Source organism: Mus pahari, chromosome 3 (assembly GCF_900095145.1).
Source record: "Mus pahari chromosome 3, PAHARI_EIJ_v1.1, whole genome shotgun sequence".
NCBI lineage: Eukaryota > Metazoa > Chordata > Mammalia > Rodentia > Muridae > Mus > Mus pahari.
In genome coordinates this window covers 147419700-147436793 of record NC_034592.1, presented here as the reverse complement: position 1 = coordinate 147436793, position 17094 = coordinate 147419700, and the positions used below count along the sequence as shown (strand labels likewise).

The following is a 17094-nucleotide window of genomic DNA, read 5'->3' as shown; positions in this document are numbered from 1 at the left end:
CAAACATACACAAACTCACAAACATGAACACTCACACACAAAAAACTCTCTCTCTCACACACACAACCTGTGGCACCCCCTACTCACACCACCTTCAAGCCATCTCTAATGAAGAGTTGCCATATCTGCTTCTCAAATGAGGAAACTGAGGCCCCAAACCACAGAGCAAGTCCATGCAAGCCCAGGGTGACCCCAGTCCTTCACACCAGAAGTCTGTCTGTCTGTCTGAGCCCAGGTGCAGACACACACACCTCCCCATTGGCTCCACCCTCAGACCCTGTGTCCTCCCGCTGAGGTGTCCTCATGGCTCCCTCAGAAACAACCAGGGGTGAGCAAGGGGTCACACAGCCCCACCTGCTTCCAGGCGGAACAAACAAGAGGTGACAAGGATCAGAGGGGAAATATTTATACACGCTGCAGCACTCTGCGAGCCCCTCTGAGGATGTTGCCCTCAGCCAGAGCAGCCGCCTGTCACGCTGGATTACCTCAAAGGCTTGGGCCCACTTAGTATGCTGGCTCCTCTCTCCCGAACCTCTGAGTCATCCATCCTTCCCATGCAGGCGCGCCTTCCACTGACATTATCTTTAACGTTTTGTAATCATGAAATATTAATGACCAATATTGAATTTAAAGTACAATTTGTGTCTGGATCCTTCGGTGGAAAGGGCAGTTGTAAAGGGAGAGTCCTGAGGGGGAGGGGTTAGACATGAGGGTGCACGTATCAGGCTCCGCCAGGGTCATCAGCTCACAGCTGACCAGCAAGGAAGGTGGCCGAATGGCCATGACAAGGAGTTGCCTAGGTCCGTTGGAAGCAGCCCACGAGGGTCACCCTGGGCCAAGTCGCATCTCACACATGCGTTTGGACTCATGGAACAGTGAGAAAGGTTCCCTTTGTGTGGTCCTGGCTCTGTGAGCTGCCACCTGGCTCCTCTGCCCGCCTTGTCCTCCTTCTTTAAGTTGACTGTAACTCCTCGCCCCACTGGAGGGCAGGAGGGACAGAAACACCAGACTGTGGTGGCCTCTGTTTATTCAAAGACATTGGTCAGTGTCACATATAAAACAGAAATGCCCCTGAGTTCGGAAATCACATTTGTCCGGCTCCGGTGCCTGACAGGTACTTAGCCGGGGTTATTAATAGCCATGGAAGGAATCTGAGGCAGGGGGATGTCAGAGATGGTGGCCCAGTCCCCCCATACTCCATTTCACACAAGGAAGTGGAAGTCAAAGAAGGAGTGATTGCCTTCCCAATTGATCCTGTCTGTCCAGTGTTCCTTGGAGCACTGCAGAGGGAGCACGAGGCTGAGGAAGGAGCAGGTCAGGAGGAGTGGTCATAGTAGGTAGGGCTCCACGGCTTCCTCCAAGGAGTCCTCCCTGTGTCCACACAGCCAGGGGCTGCTTGTCTAATACCTCACGGGGATCTCTTGCTGAACAAGTTGGGCAGTGACTTCCCTGAATTCCCAGGAGGGCAGGGAACAGGGCAGAGGACAGGGCAGAGGAGGGGACAGGGGAGCCTAGAGTGAAACCTAGGGGCTTTGGGAGGGACTGGCTCACCACTGAGGGACAGAAAAAGGGGATTCCAAGGTGTCTCTCAAAGACAGGAAGTTTGTTTTTGTTTTTTTTAAAGATTTATTTATTTGTTTTATATATACAGCATTCTTCCTGCATGTATGCCTGCAGGCCAGAAGAAGGCACCAGATCCCATTATAGACGGTTGTGAGCTACCATGTGGGTGCTGGGAATTGAACTCAGGACCTCTGGAAGAGCATCAGTACTATTAAACTCTGAGCCATCCCTCCAGCCCGAGGAAGGGTTTTTTGTTTTTTTTTTTTTTTCTTTTTAATTTATTTATTATTATTTTCTTTATTTACATTTCAAATGCTATCCCGAAAGTTCCGTATACCCCACTCCTGCCCCTGCTCCCCTACCCACCCACTCCCACTACTTGGCCCTGGCCTTCCCCTGTGCTGGGTCATAAAAAGTTTACAAGACCAAGGGGCCTCTCTTCCCAATGATGGCCGATTAGGCCATCTTCTGCTACATATGCAGCTAGAGACNCGAGCTCAGGGGGTACTGGTTAGTTCATATTGTTGTTNCACCTACAGGGTTGCAGCCCNCTNNANNTCCTTGGGTACTTTCNCTAGCTCCTCCATTGGGGGCCCTGTGTTCCATCCAATAGCTGGCTGTGAGCATCCACTTCTGTGTTTGCCAGGCACTGGCATAGCCTCACAAGTGGCCGCTATATCAGGGTCCCTTCAGCAGAATCTTGCTGGTATGTGCATTAGTATCTGGGTTTGGTGGCTGATGATGGGATGGATTCCTGGATGGGGTAGTCTCTGGATAGTCCCTGCTTGTGGACGTTGTACATCGTGGTGCGCACTAGGCTCCGCACCACGATGTACAACGTCCACAAGCAGATGGGGTAGTCTCTGGATAGTCCATCCTTTCATCTTAGCTCTAAATTTTGTCTCTGTACCTATATCCTTTCATGGATAATTTGTTCCTTATTCTAAGGAGGAATGAAGTATCCACACAATGGTCATCCTTCTTGGTTTTCTTCTGTTTTGCATAATGTATCTTGGGTATTCTAAGTTTCTGTGCTAATATCCGCTTATCAGTGAGTGCATAGCTAGTGACTTCTTTTGTGACTGGGTTACCTCACTAAGGATGATATCCTCCAGATACATCCATTTGCCCAAGAATTTCATAAATTCATTGTTTTTAATAGCTGAGTAGTACTCCATTGTGTAAATGTACCACAGTTTCTGTATCCATTCTGAGGAAGGGTTTTTTTAAGAGCTGGGATTTTTCTCTTCCTGTGAGCCAAAGCTGGGAGGTTTAGAGACCCTCTGAGAACAGAGAGTTGCACATAACTGGAGCAGGGAGCTGAGGAGGGCCTGAAGATGTTTGCTAGCCCACACAGGAAGGGTCTTGCGTTTCCTCTGTGGAGCCGGAAGCTGGGGTGTTAGGGAGCTAGCGCAGGTCTTCAGGCAGAAGAATGCTGTGATCAGATGTGGGGTGTTCGTGGTTTCCTTGGCCTGCAGAAGGATGGACAGAAGGGAGCAGAACAGACTGGAGACAGCAAGCTAGCTGTGGGGTGTCAAGACAGGGCTGATGGGCATGGACGCCAGGCAGACCACACTGATTCCCTCTTCTCAGAGGTGTGTCAGCCATGACTGAGCTCTTGCGTGCTGAGTGGTACCTTCAGAAGTCTTAGCACTTGGCAGATACCAACAGAGCCAGAGGTTGTGATGTCTACAGAGTCTCAGTAGGATAGCCCCCTCTGCCCCAAGGGAAGGTAACTTCTCCAAGGCTCCAGACCCCGGAGATACTGTGTTCAAGCCCCGCCCCCTTTCACCCAAAGTCCTTCCAGTCTTGGAGGAGTCACGCCCACAACAAAGGCAGAGCCCATTCTCCACACACTGGAGCCAAGCAGATCACAAAAGTCCTTGAGAGGGACAGAGAAGATGCCCGTGCCTCCCGTTCCCACGAATGGGGCACGGGGACCGGGCAAGAAGTGCCAGGAGACCTCTCCCCACACCCTGTGCTGGATCTGTCTGTGCTCTCCACCCTCCTCCTCCCACGCCAGCCTGGGCTGTGGGTAATTGGGAAGATCAATCTTTCTGCCCAGCTGGCTGGCTCTAATCAGAGCCTAGCTTGGGATGCAATCTAATTCCCTGGGGAGGAGGGAGGAGGGAGGAGGGAGGAGGGGGAGCTGAGCTGGGGCCTCTCAGGGAGAGGGTCCCTGCACTCCACTCCCTGCCTGACACAGTAAGTGGGTGCAAAGATGGTCTCACTCTCTACTCTCAAAGCCCCATCTCACTCCTCACTTCGTCTGTGACCCCCAAGGAGAGCATACACACTCTCTGATTTTGCTGACGTGGTATTGGTTTCCCCTGCTCCTGTCATGGGTCCTTGGAGGGGTGCAGCTACATCATCCCCTAGGCCTTTCTCAGAGTTTGTGCTAAGCATGGGGCAGAGGCATGCATGCCACAGGCAGGGAACGCCGCTCACTGCACAACGTTATTAAGCACCTACTATACACTGTGTGTGCAGTGTTCACTAACATTTCTCCTTACACAGGGCATGAATAAGACCGGCAAAAAAATAAGATGTGGGCTCTTTAAACACTTGGCTTTGCAAGCACAAGACCTGAGTCCAATCCCTGGAAGCCATATAAAGGTGCTAGGCATGATGGGATATCCTGTAATCTCAGAGCTGAGGAGGAAAAGACAGGAGAATCCCTGGGATTCCCTCGCTAACCAGTGTAGCCTCGTCGTCACGCCCTGAGAATGACACCTAAGGTTGAGAAACCCAGAAGGAGTAAACGGTATTCCTGAGAATGACACCTGAGGTTGTTCTCCGGCCTCTGTGCAAACGTTCACACATGCACCCACACTCACACAAACGCACTTGAATACACATGTGTGCGCGTGCACGAACACACACATGTACACACACACACACACACACACACACACGTTTTTAGAAAACAGCACAAGGTACCAGGGGAAAGCCATGACAGCACGTAACTGGAAAGTCATGTGTGTGTGGAGGTGAGGAAACCATTATTAAGGAGCAATCCATCAGGAAGGAGCTGAAGGGCAGACTCAGGCCAGAGGGAGGAAGGAAGAGGGCCAAGGCCGAGGAGGGGCTGGCCATCTATCTAACCCAAGCCATGAGATCTTATGGGGGAAAGTACAGGGCTTGGGCTGAGTGCAGTCACGGAGAGCTGCCTGGAGGAGGCAGGACCTTCTGGGCCTTAAAGAGTTCTGTCAGCTGAGGTGTTGACTCAGAAATGTTCCCTCTAAAGCCAGGCTCCCTTCTCCTGGCCCTGCTCTAGCCATCGTTCCAGTGAGAGCTTAGGGAGGCTGCCTCACCTCTCATCCACAAAGCAGCAATGGGTTCCTCTTGCATCCCACAGTTGACAGAATGACGTCGGAAGGCACAAACCTTGATGGTGGCTTGGTATGTGTCTGCTGCCTTCTTGGGGAAAGGTAGCTGGTCGCTAGGCAGTGCCCCATGTCCTCTTCCCTTCCCACGGACCCCACCCATCTCTGCTTCCTGCTCAGTTGGGTCTAGATCCCCTGAGAGTGACCCTGCCGGAAGCTGGGGTCTTTCCTGGAAGAGATCTGAAGTGGCCCCACACTCTGACCCCAGGGCCTTTGCACATACCAAGCCCTCTCCCCAGAGCAATCTTCCCCTCCTCATCCCCTTCCTCTGGTTATTTCCAGTCAGATCTGAGTAGAACTGTCACTTGCTCTGTGGAAAAGGTCCCCGCCCCCACCAGGGCAGGTCTCTCCGCTCCTGTGCTTTTGAATTCTTACACAGTCTGGAGGGCTGTCTGTCTTTACCTCTAGACCAAAGGACCATGCCGTGCTTGTTCATTCCTGTGTCCTTGGTATGAAGGAGACTCCCATTCCACAGTTGTCAGCAAAAACCACAAGCCTGTTCTAGAATGTCCAATCTCACCCCAGCCTCCGTGCTTAGGGGACCTCCCGGTACCAGGAAGGTGAGAGACTAGCCCTGAGGCTCTCCGGCCCTAACTCTGCTCTCTTTATGAGCCCAGAGCCTTCCTTCCCAGCCTCTTCCGACCCCGGGGCACCACCTGCCACCTCCCCAGATGCTCAGCGAGCCAACAGACGAAGGAAGCACCAGGCCAGAGCACGTTTAATTTTAATTTAGGAATCGGTTAGGGCTGCAGGTCTGCTCAGCTCTGGGCTGTCAATCAGCCTTCCTCAAGGCTGCATCAATTAGTTTAAAAATATTGAATGTAATTTTGCCTGACACAACATATTGCAGCTACTGCAAAATATAATTTATTTTAGAAGAAGAAATAATTAAACTAATTTGCATGTCAGTCAGCTGAACTGAGATGGCAATGGGGGGGGGGGAGCAGGGCCAGAGGGGGAGACCTGGCCCCTGGAGGGGGCACCTGCTGCCGGGCACTGGGTGAGGTCTCCTGTGCCCGGAGTCTGTGCAGCTGCCACTGGATTGACAAAGACCCGGGCAGCGGGAGGGCCAGGCATTGTGTCTGGACCACACACTCAGAGTTCAGAGGCTCAGGGACAACTCCAGGGATGTTTCTGCCCCTCCCCTCAGTTACCCATCCACAGAATAGGTTTGACATCACCTTTTCATGGGCTGTGTGGAGACCCATGGGAGGTCACAGACAGGAGAGGATGCTATAAACTGGACAGGGGTCAAGGTTCAACACTGCTGGGTGCTGGGTGCTGCGACAGACCCCTGGAAGGCGCTAGAGGTGGGTCTCACTGCCATTAGTGAGTATAAGGGACACAGCTCAACCAGGCAGGACCGGAAGGTACCAGAGGCCTGCCATTCACCCCAAGGCAAGATTGGTAAGCTGGGTCCGTGACAAACCTCCCTGGGCAAGGCCAACCCTCAGCACTGGCACTTTTGAAGGCTTCCCAGGTAACTTTTTGAGGATGGCAAGCATCGCCTAATGTGGAGGGCCCAGGGCCCAATCAGGAGCACCCGTAGTTCCAGGCCAGCCCCGAATCCGGGACAAACACTGCAGCCTGGACAACCTGGAGGCACACCTCTTAAGGCAGGGCCCTCAGATGTCCAGCTCTTAGATCTGAGACCCTTGCTCAGGCAAAGGGACTCAGTGACCCGTGTGTGACATGTTGGAAGGGAGGCCAGGAAGACCCAGGTATGGCACGGCGATGGTGTGACAACGACGACAGGATCTCCCGGTAATAGAACATGGGTAGAGGGTGACTGCCCTTCACGAGAGGGCTGTCAAATGCCCAGGTCTTCTTCTCCACCCCTCCTCGAGCCCACACCCCTGGTACAGAGGCAGGCTGCCAGGAAGGACACTCAGGCCTTCACTAGCCCCACGATCAGCTGAGAGACAGACACTTGCCTGCATCCCTGCCCCCCTGCCTCCCCGAAGCACCCCATCTGTCTGTGGAGGTTCTCTGGCAACGTGCTCTTAAAAATAACAGCTCACTCGGCATCCCCAGGCACGATTCCCCTCCCTCGGTTCCAGAAGAACCCCTCTAACTGCTGAGGTGGCAGATCTGGATAAACCGAGGAGATAAAGTGCCCTCCACTGAGGGGAACTCCAAAGAGGGGTCAGCAGTGCTAATGGTGGACCTCCTCCCCCCACCCCACCCCTGCTCCCCAGAGGTGACCCACCTGCCCTTCCCACCTCCAGCTCTTTCAGCTCCAGCAGCCTCTGAGTTCAGAGGAGACAGCAGATGGGTCCACTTCCCCCAAACATGGGGTGCACGGCTGCCTGGGAACTCCCCAGACTGCCCCCAAAATAGCTCTCTGTGAACCCAGCTGGAGACTCCTGTTATCCAAGCATCTTCTTGGGAGTGGGGTGTCATTTCCTCTCCTGGGGGATGTACCTGCAGGGAGGGGGCAGATAGACAAGGTTAATAGTGAGTGTGCTAGCTGAGGTTAAAGTGGCAAGGCCCTCTGGGAGGGAAGCTAGGGGGACCAGCGGTCAGGGAATTGATCCAAGAGGCCAAACTGAGGCAGCCAATTCTCTGGTGTCAGATTGCTTGCGAGATACCTGGGTACCAGTCTTCTGGGCTGGGTACTTAGTTCCAAGCACTTGAGAGACATCAACCCTTAACCAATCTGTTCTGCAAGCAAGCGAGAAAACCGAAGCTCAGAGTAGTCACTCGGTTGAGATCGCAAAACTCCTATGGTGGCAGAGGTGGGCTCGGTTTTAACCACCTTTTCATGTCCAGCACTTTCCAGAGACAGAAACTGAAATTAGGGTCTTGACAGCACCCAAGTTCTAGGTCAGGGTTGGTGTTAGCCACGCCTGAAATCCAGGCCTCTTCGCAATCCCTTCTGACTTCACTCATTTGCCCAACTGTAAGGGGCAAGTTTTCTGTGCCTTATGCTGGAGGCCCGGAGCTAAGTAAAGACAGGGCCTTGAGTTTATGGGTATCCCGCTTTGCTGGTGACATTTGCCTCCTCGGACTCATCTGGCCCTTGAAGGATTAGGTGTGCTGAGAGCAGTAGTTTGGGGGTTCAGTCACCAGTTGACCCATGGTCTAAACAGGCCTACGTGTTTTAGTTTCTCCTTTGCAGTGTGGGAACATGAATTGTAGTAAACCACAGGGTCCACAGGATCCACCAGGACAGCTGAATGATGGACCTGTGTGCTCTGGGAGCATTTGATAACCTCTAGGGGACAGGGTGACAGTGATGGAGGTGACACAGTGTTGGAGTCAGGGGCTTATCTGCAAGTACCGCTGGTGATTATGGTGGAGGGGACAGTAGGGATAACTGGCTGGTGGTGGCTGTGGCTACGCTGGCAATGGTGCTAATGCAAGGGTTGGAAGAGGTTAGGATATTGGTGGTGGTGGTAGAGGGGTGGTGGCCACGAGGGTGATGGGGATGATGATGGTGGATCGATAGATGTGGTAGTGGTGATCTTCGGGGATGATGGTAGCAGTGGTGAGGGTGCTTCTCTGCATTACATACTAGGGTTAGGGAGGACAGTATTGCTGGTCGTCATGGTGATGGCTTAGTATCAGTAATGATGCAATGATGGCTACAGCAGTAAAAATTGTAACAGTGAAGATTGTAATGGTGCTCCTGGTGATGATGCTGATGCTGACGATGAGTGGGATGATGGTGATGGTGATGATGGATAGGGTGTTGGTAACAGTATTTGTGATGGTGATGGTGATGGTGATGGTGATGGGTAGTACTGTTGTCTGTGGCCAAGGAGGTTATGGTGGCCCTGGCAATGCAGTTGATACTTAATGATGAAGGTGGAGATGGTGGATCTGGTGGAGACTATGGTGGAGATGGAGAGAATGGTAAAGGTGGTGACCATGATGGCAGAGATGGAGCCGCAAGAGTGCGGATGGTTGTGGAGATGGAAGAGAGGGTGGAGACAGACATGGCGAAGAAATGAATGAGATGGGAGGGAATGGTAGATATGGGGGTGGCAGATGGTGGAGGTGTTTAGGAGGTTGTGTCCCCAGCCCTGGTCCCTGTGCCCATGTGGATAACCCACAGTGTCTGTCAGTGTGGCCCCACTGTCTACTCTCCTAGCAATGGGTAGATTGTCTGGTCTTGCCCCTGAAGCTCTTGCTCTCCTCCCTGCTCGTCCCACAGGCAATCATGCTCAGCTCTCCCGGGCATCCCTACGGATCCGGATCCTGGATGTGAACGACAATCCCCCGGAGCTCGCTACACCCTACGAGGCAGCTGTGTGTGAAGACGCCAAGCCAGGCCAGGTACCCACAGGCACTGGGGGCCAGAGATGCTGTCACGAGAGAGCCCTCTACTCCACCTCACGGTGTACCCTGCTTCTCCTCACCCTACAGCTCATCCAAACCATCAGCGTGGTGGACAGAGATGAACCCCAGGGTGGCCACCGCTTCTATTTCCGTCTGGTACCAGAAGCACCTAGCAACCCTCATTTCTCTCTGCTGGACATCGAAGGTGAGCCTCTAAGAGCCACCATCCCCAGGGCGTGTGGGGGAGGGGCGGCTCACTGTCTTCCTCCTCTGTTTTCTGTGTAGAAACTAAGATTCCCAGAGAGCCAGAGCTGGGTCTAATGTCACAGCACCTGAGCCAGACCAGGCCTGACACCCAGCCACTGGCCAAGCCCTGAGGAACCAGGGCTTGAGTTTTCAGACTGAGGGGACACAGCCACAGGGCAGGGAGTGGCAGATGGAAGAATCCTAGAAGAGCATCCGGTTGGGTGGACAGTAGAGAACAGTCCCCAAGCCAAGTGACAGAGGAAGGCAGCATTGTACACACACCCCACCTGTGGTTCAAACGTGTCCCCAACTCAAGTCCCTTGTGACATCCTCATAGCCACAGTAGAGAGAGGTTTCCCCCATTTTAGTTGTCTTAGAAGGAAAAGGGACTGCCCCAGAGTTCTGCAGGTCCTCCACAGTCTACGCCTACAGAACCAGTTGGGTTCAGGTCACATCTATACCTGGGACTTTCATACCCACACTCATAGATACCATACACACACACACACACACACACACACACACACACACACACATACACATGCACACGCACACACACATACACACACAAATGCACACACACATACACACATGGATGCGCACACATGCACGCACATACACACATATACACACTCACACACACGTGCGTGCACGCACACACCAGTCCCTGTACAATACAGATGTTCCTTTAGTCCCCCACCCCTGCTAAAGCAAGCTGCCCACCTGTCTGATCTGAGTGCTCCATGACACCGCACTCTGTCCCCCAAGGTCCTCACGAAATCGACGACACTGGAACTTTAAAAGCAGGACTGAGGGAGGCCGGTGTCAATGGACAGGAGTGAAGACCCCAGGAGGGACCCCAGGCTCAGAGACAGACTCTCCATGACTTCCTGGCAACTATCTGTCCTTCTCTAACCCTGAGTTAGTTCCATTGTCTGAAAATGGGGCTAATACAGTAGTCGGGCATCCCAGAGGGAAGAGGGTTACTGGGGTATGCTGCAAACCTTAAACTCTCCCTTTCTACTTTTAGCCTCCTAAGCTCCGTTGAGACATAATCCCTGTGAGATGGGCCCTGGGAATTCAATGACAGGAAGGAGAGAATCCTTACCCGTGTGGGGTTCATATTCTATTGAAGCAAGACAGAAGTTAAACAAATCAATAATACATCTGGCACAATGAGTGGACAGGGACGAGGAGCAATACAGCCTTGTTCCTCAAGAGCCTGGGCCCTGTTCTGCTCCTTGTAGGCCTTTGGGCGCCAAGAGCAGTGCTGGCCCCTTGTAGGTGTTTATCGAAATGTGCAGCATGAAGCTGAAACCCAAAGACATTCTGGGAGGGCCTCCCTGGAGGGATCCACAGTGAGTAGGCAGTGAAATGGATGGGGAGATGGCTCAGTGGGCAAAGCGCCTGACATGTAAACATGGGGACCTGGGTTCAAATCTTAGCGTCCATGTAAGCTGGGCACAGTAGCACGGGCCTGTTATAACCCTGTCAGCGAGAGAGGCAAGGACAGGGCGGATCCTGGGGGCTTGCCACCAGCCACCATAGTCTAATCTGTAAGTCCCAGTTCAGCAAGACCCCGTCTCAAAAATTAAGGTGGAATACGACAGAGGAAGACACCCGACGTTGACCTCTGACCTCTCACACACCGCCGAGTTCCCCCAAGTATACGTCACACACACAGATACTCATGCGCACACAGATAAATGAAGACTAAAAGGACCCAGGGAGGGAGCCAAGCAGATAACGGGAGTGAGAAGAAACGCCAAGTTTCAAACAAACAGAAAACAGGACGGAAAGTGATTGGTCAAGAGCCATGGGGGGCGGGGCAGACCACGTTGGTCTTCTGTCCTCTGCCCGCTCCACGGAGAAGCCTGCAGGTCTCTGGGGCCATCTAAAGAGCCTTTACCAGCCAGCGCCTCTACTCTGACAATTGATTCCCAAAGGACGATGACAACAGCTAGACCTAGACCCTGGAGCCCCCGCTGTGTCTGGCATTAACCCCTCCCCTGAGGGCGGGGCATGGCTCTGAGCAAGGCTAAGGCTGTGGGAGGAACCAGGGCTCAGAGCCAGGACTATTTAAATCTCTTTGGAAGTAATTCAATAACCAATACAACCCAGCCCACACATTCCCTCCCTTGGTATCCTGAGCTGGTGCCCGGGACTTCGTCAATCCTGTTCCTGCCTCTCCAAGTTCAAGGGTCTCCACAACCTCAGGGCCTGGGGTTCAGCCCCTCCCCCGCTATTTCTTCTAGTTTGGGGGCCTCCTGTGCTCCCTTCTGGGGTGACTCTCAGGCATAAGCATTAGGGAAAGGGAAACCTTAGCCTGCTGAGGTTAGCGCAGCCTTGGAAGGTCTTCCCCTCCAGGCCTTCAGTCCCTTCCCTCCATGCGCCAACCCCCAACCTCCTCGCCACCGCCATATAAATATCTTAGGTGGCAAGCGGCTACCCCAACCCATCTGCTTCTTTGTACAAATGTGTAGCCAGTTTGGAAATGTGATTTATAAATATTGCCTTTGCAGCCAGGGATTGACGCTGATGGATGTCGGGCCAGATGGATGGATGCTGCTTCCGGGCGCGGGTCCCACATAGAGGGGTGGGGCGGGCCGGGGGTGGTCAGTGGCTTCAGAGGAAGGCAACTGGATGGTATCAGGATGATATCCCAGGAATCCCCTTCCACTGGGAGGGATGTGGCAGGGCTCTGAGTATTTAGAACATCTGGCTGCATAGTGGGAAACAGCAACCTGAGACAGCGTCTCTGTCTCGCTTGGCAATTGGAAGCTGGTCCAGGGCCAGGCACTCATTTCTCAAATCTGTCTACTTTTCTTTGCTGCTACTACTGTTATTGTCTCACACAAAACACACCAGCGCTTCCGACCTGGAGTCCATGTCAATGCCTGTATTTTCCTTTATAAGTGTCCTTGGCTACGGGGCAGGTTCAAGCCAGGACAGAAACCATGTCTATCTTATTCACAGCCATGTCTCCAGGGGTTAGAATAATCCTGACATATAGACAGTGCTCAGTTCAGATTTGCTGTGGAATGAATGGATGATGTATCACCGGGTCACTTCTTGGTTTAACAACCACGAATCAATGGCCTCCTGTCGCTTTTCAGAAAATAGTGCAAGTTCCTTACAAAAACTGGTCTGCCATATATCCCAGGACAGGCTTCTGCCTCCTCCAGCCACAGTCTGTGTCCCAACCTCAGTGGCGGCACATGGCCATGCTCATTTTCCGGACTTGTCCACCCAGAATGAACGTTTACTTGGTGTCTGTCATTTCTGCCAATAAACTTCCCCTGAGCAGCGTCCTGCCTTACTAATTGGTCTTCCTTCATTGGCCCTTCCCAGCGCTCCCATGGTCTGTAATCCTAGACAGAGCTGTGGGCTCCTTCAATCGGTGTTTGCCCCTCACATTAGAATCTGAGCTCTGATCCAGGCAATAGCTGATTTAGCTCTCCATTGTTTCCCCCTCAGCAGCCAGCAGGCAGCAGCTAATGAAGAGCTTCCAGAGGAAGAGAGAGGAAGGGAGGGAAGGAAATGGATTGGTGGATGGAAAGAGGGGGCAGGTGGATGAATGAGTGCAGGGTGGTAGGGGGAAGGAGGACGCATAGATGGGTGAGGAATAAGTGGGGATAGAGGACGCATGGATGGATGGACAGGTAACAACGAAGAGCGAATGGACAGATGGAATATGGAGGTTGGGTGTATAACAGTGGGTGGGTGAGTGCTGGAGGGCAGACCGAAGATAGCCGAGTGGATGCTGCAAGGCTGAAAAATGGATGGGAACATGGATGTACGGATAGGTGTCGGAGTGTGATGTATGTGCGTATGAGTGGACAGATGACAGGAAGTCGATGGATATGTGGGTGACGGCTAGAGAATGGATGGACAGACGGATCCGTGGGTGAATGGTAGAAGGTAGATGGAGCATGGGTGGATGATGAAAGGGTGTGTGTCCATGACAGCTAGAGACTGGATGAGAAGATAGATCTATTGAGGGATGGTGGAGGGCGGATGAGTTGATGGATTGGTCTGTAGATGGGTGATAGTGGATGAACGAATTGATGAAAGATGGGTGGATAGACAGACAGACAGCTAGACGAATGGACGATGAAGAAACAAGTCATTGCTTTTTCTTTTATATTTTTGTCTATTGTAGTTTTTCAGATTTGGATTCATTATTATGCTTTTTTTGTTTTTGTTTTTGTTTTCTTTTTGGTTTGTTTTTTTGAGACAGGGTTTCTCTGGGTAGCTCTGATTGTCCTTGAATTCATTTTGTAGATCAGGGTGGCCTCGAACTCAGAGATCCGCATGTCTCTGCTTTGTGAAGGCTGGAATTAAAGGCATGTGCCATAATTGCCTGCCCTAAGTCATTACTTTTTAAAGTCTGTGTGTATGTGTGTGTGCATGCGTGTGTATGTACGTGCATGTGTGTGCATGTGTGTATTCATGTATGTGCATGTGTGTGTATGCATGCATGTGCACGTGCGTGTATGTGTGTGTGTGCGTGTGCACGTGCACACATGAGTCAAGTGCTGGTGGAGGCCAGAGGTATGAGACGCCCTGGAGCTGGAGTTATAGGCAGTTATGCCTGGATTTCCTATCCTCTTCAAGAGCAATACATGTTCTCTTAACAACTGAGCCATCTCCCCAGCCATAGTCACTTCTGCAAAAGCTTTTAAAATTACATTTATTTATTTTGTGTCTAAAGTAGGGCAGGGGATGCATGCCACACAGCATTCAGAGGTCACGGGACAAATTGTTTGAGTCGGTTCTCTCCTTCCACCACGTGGGTCCTAGGGATGGGGCTCAGGTCACCAGGCTCAGTGTTAGCCCCTTCGACTGCTGAGCCACCATGCCAGTCACACAGGTCACACAGAGGGAGACCCTGCTCAAGCATGGTTAGGAGGGCTAGATGTGGCAGTGTGTTTCAAATGCCCACAGCCTGATGTACAGGGAGCGTCTAGTGGTGCTGATGCAGCCTCACCCCCTCCCCCTTCCCTTCTTTCCCCCTGCACTTGAGCCTTCTTTCTTCCCTGGCAGGAAGCAGTATTTTCTTAGCCTGGGCTGCCTCAACCTTTAACAGAAGGCCCCCAGAAAACAAGCCGGAGCTTAAGGTGCTGACCCACGTCTGCCACTTAGTCCAAGAGTTGTGGTCCCTTCCAACCGTGCTCCTTGAGACTGGCATAGGACCAGGTTCCAGCTGACCCCTGATGGAGAAACAGGCACCTTGCATGGACCTCAGCTGTCACAACAGGGCGTGGCAGCCATAAATCCCCCCCCCTTCCCAGGGAAGTGAAGAAAGGAGACCATAGAGCACAGATGATATGTAGCTGGAAGGGGACAGATGAGGAATTTGCCCAGGCAAGAAGGCAGAGAGGGTGTCCTAGATTGTGGGGACTCGCAGAAGTAAGGCAGAGACATCCAGACAGGGGGCAGGTGTGGGGTGCAGCACAAGGGAGAACCATTCACCAGCATTTATGAGGTTCTGCTGTGTGCTATGAACGATCCTATTCCATCTTCTCTGCTAGGTGAGACCCTGGCTCTGTTTGCTGATGAGTACTGTGAGGACTGAGAGAGACACAGTGTTGCTAGCATTTGCATGGGAACATTCAAATGTGTGAAACAGTGGGCTCAGTGAGACACTGAACCTTGTTTGTCTGTCACCTCATGGGCCAGCTTGTCACATCTGACCCCACTCACCTCCTCTGTGTGTCCAAGGTCATGGGTCAGTCTTTCCAAGGGCTCTTTCCCCATCTTGTGTCCATAGTGAGGAAGACTGGAATTGGGAAACTGTTGGGAAGCAGGGACTATTGAGAAGGGGCGGCGGGAGAGAGGCAGGCTTCATCCTGGGCTAGGATTTCCTTACAAACTAGCACCAGGAAGATCTTGGTTGGCCTCTCCACACAGTCATACATTTCCTTGAGCTCCCCGGGTCCCATCCACAAAGCTGGGAAGTGACTCTGGGCTCTCAAGGCCTCAGGTAAGAACCTACACTGACAGCCAGGATAAGGAGAGCCGGGTCGGGTCTGGCAGACAGGCAAAGGAGCAGCGCAGAGGTGGAGCGTCCATCCTGGGACTCGGCCCTTTAGATCCCCACATTGGGCAGGACTGAGAGGCGCCCCCAGAATGCAAGGGTCAATGCTTCCTGGCAGATGTGGAGGATGTAAGAAAAGGAGAGGCAGTGGATGCGATCTGTCTCTCAGCCTGTGCTGAAAGATCAGCTTTCCAGGTTGTGTCTGGTCTGCAGCAGGCTGAGGCTGAACAGTAGCCACCACTGCCTAGCGTGCCCCCCTCTCTGTCTGCCTATGTACAAAGGAAGACTTTGCATAGAGAAAGCCTGATGCTTTGGGTCTCCTCCTACAGCCGTAAAGGCTGCATCCCTTCCCTGGAAGCTCAGCTTCTTAGTGAGAGACCTCTAAGCTCCAGAAAGACCCCTCAGCCACAGGCACCTGCCAGCCACTGTGTCCAGCCACCTCTGATGACCTTGGCTTTGTCAAGGTGCAGCAAACCACAACCAAGGACCACAGGACTGCCCAAAGCAAAGCCTATTGGAGATGGGAGTAGAATCTGGAACAAAGCAAGCTGTTGAGATCAATGGGGAAAAAAAAATGGCATAGCCAAGGCCAGGACATTGGTCCAGCAGGGAATGAAATCTGGGATTAGCTGGGGACAGTACCTTGGCACAGCTGGGAGAAAAAAAAAAAAAAAAATCTTAGGATTGCTGAAAACACATTTAAGGCAGCTGGGAACCCAGTGCAGGGACAGCTGAGGCCACCCGTGGGCTCTGTGATCTTCAGCAGCTGAGGCCAACGTGGGGCGGGGGATGAGGAGACAGATGTGTGTATCCCCGAAGAGGCAGCATTTTGGGGTGGGAAAAGGCAGATCTCATGGTGAGATCCGGATGTGGCTGGGCCAGGACGCCAGCCCTGAGTCACACACTGTCCGCTTCTCCTCCGGCACAGATAACACAGCCGCGGTGCACACGCAGCACGTGGGCTTCAACCGGCAAGAGCAGGATGTGTTCCTCCTGCCCATCCTTGTTGTGGACAGCGGGCCACCCACCCTGAGCAGCACGGGCACCCTCACCATCCGCATCTGCGGCTGTGACAGCTCCGGTACCATCCAGTCCTGCAACACCACCGCCTTTGTCATGGCTGCCTCCCTCAGCCCCGGCGCGCTCATCGCTCTCTTGGTTTGTGTCCTCATCCTGGTCGGTGAGTCCAAGAGCCCCGCTCCCCATGACTTGGTATCCTGCCTGGATAGACCACATCCTGGGAGAGGAGCCCCAGTTTCTCCTACATATGGATAGGCTGCCTAGATACATCTCTAACCTCTACCTACAGTTCCTGTGGGAAGTCTCTGAAGTGAGGATGGTGGCCCGCTTGGGGCAGTTTTGTGCCCCACACAGCCCAAGACTTCTGAGAGTTTAAAGCCACATGTATAGCCTGGGCTGGTGGCTCCTTCCTGTTAATCTCAGCACTTGAAAAGCTAAGGCAGAGCTGGGCGTGGTGGCACACACCTTTAATCCCAGCACTCGGGAGGCAGAGGCAGGAGGATTTCTGAGTTCGAGGCCAGCCTGGTCTACAAAGTGAGTTCCAGGACAGCCAGG

The 17094-nt window shown here is 52.8% G+C and overlaps 1 protein-coding gene across 3 annotated transcripts in view; it reads left to right on the top strand.

Moving 5' to 3' along the window:
- Positions 1–17094, top strand: part of Cdh22 (cadherin 22) — a 123892-nt gene that overhangs the window by 102009 nt on the left and 4789 nt on the right. For all 3 annotated transcript variants that reach the window (XM_029537033.1, XM_021193691.2, XM_029537034.1), the window contains 3 exons: positions 9109–9230; positions 9321–9438; positions 16448–16699. In XM_029537033.1, the coding sequence (XP_029392893.1) occupies positions 9109–9230; positions 9321–9438; positions 16448–16699 (492 nt within the window). The remainder of the gene's footprint in view (positions 1–9108; positions 9231–9320; positions 9439–16447; positions 16700–17094) is intronic.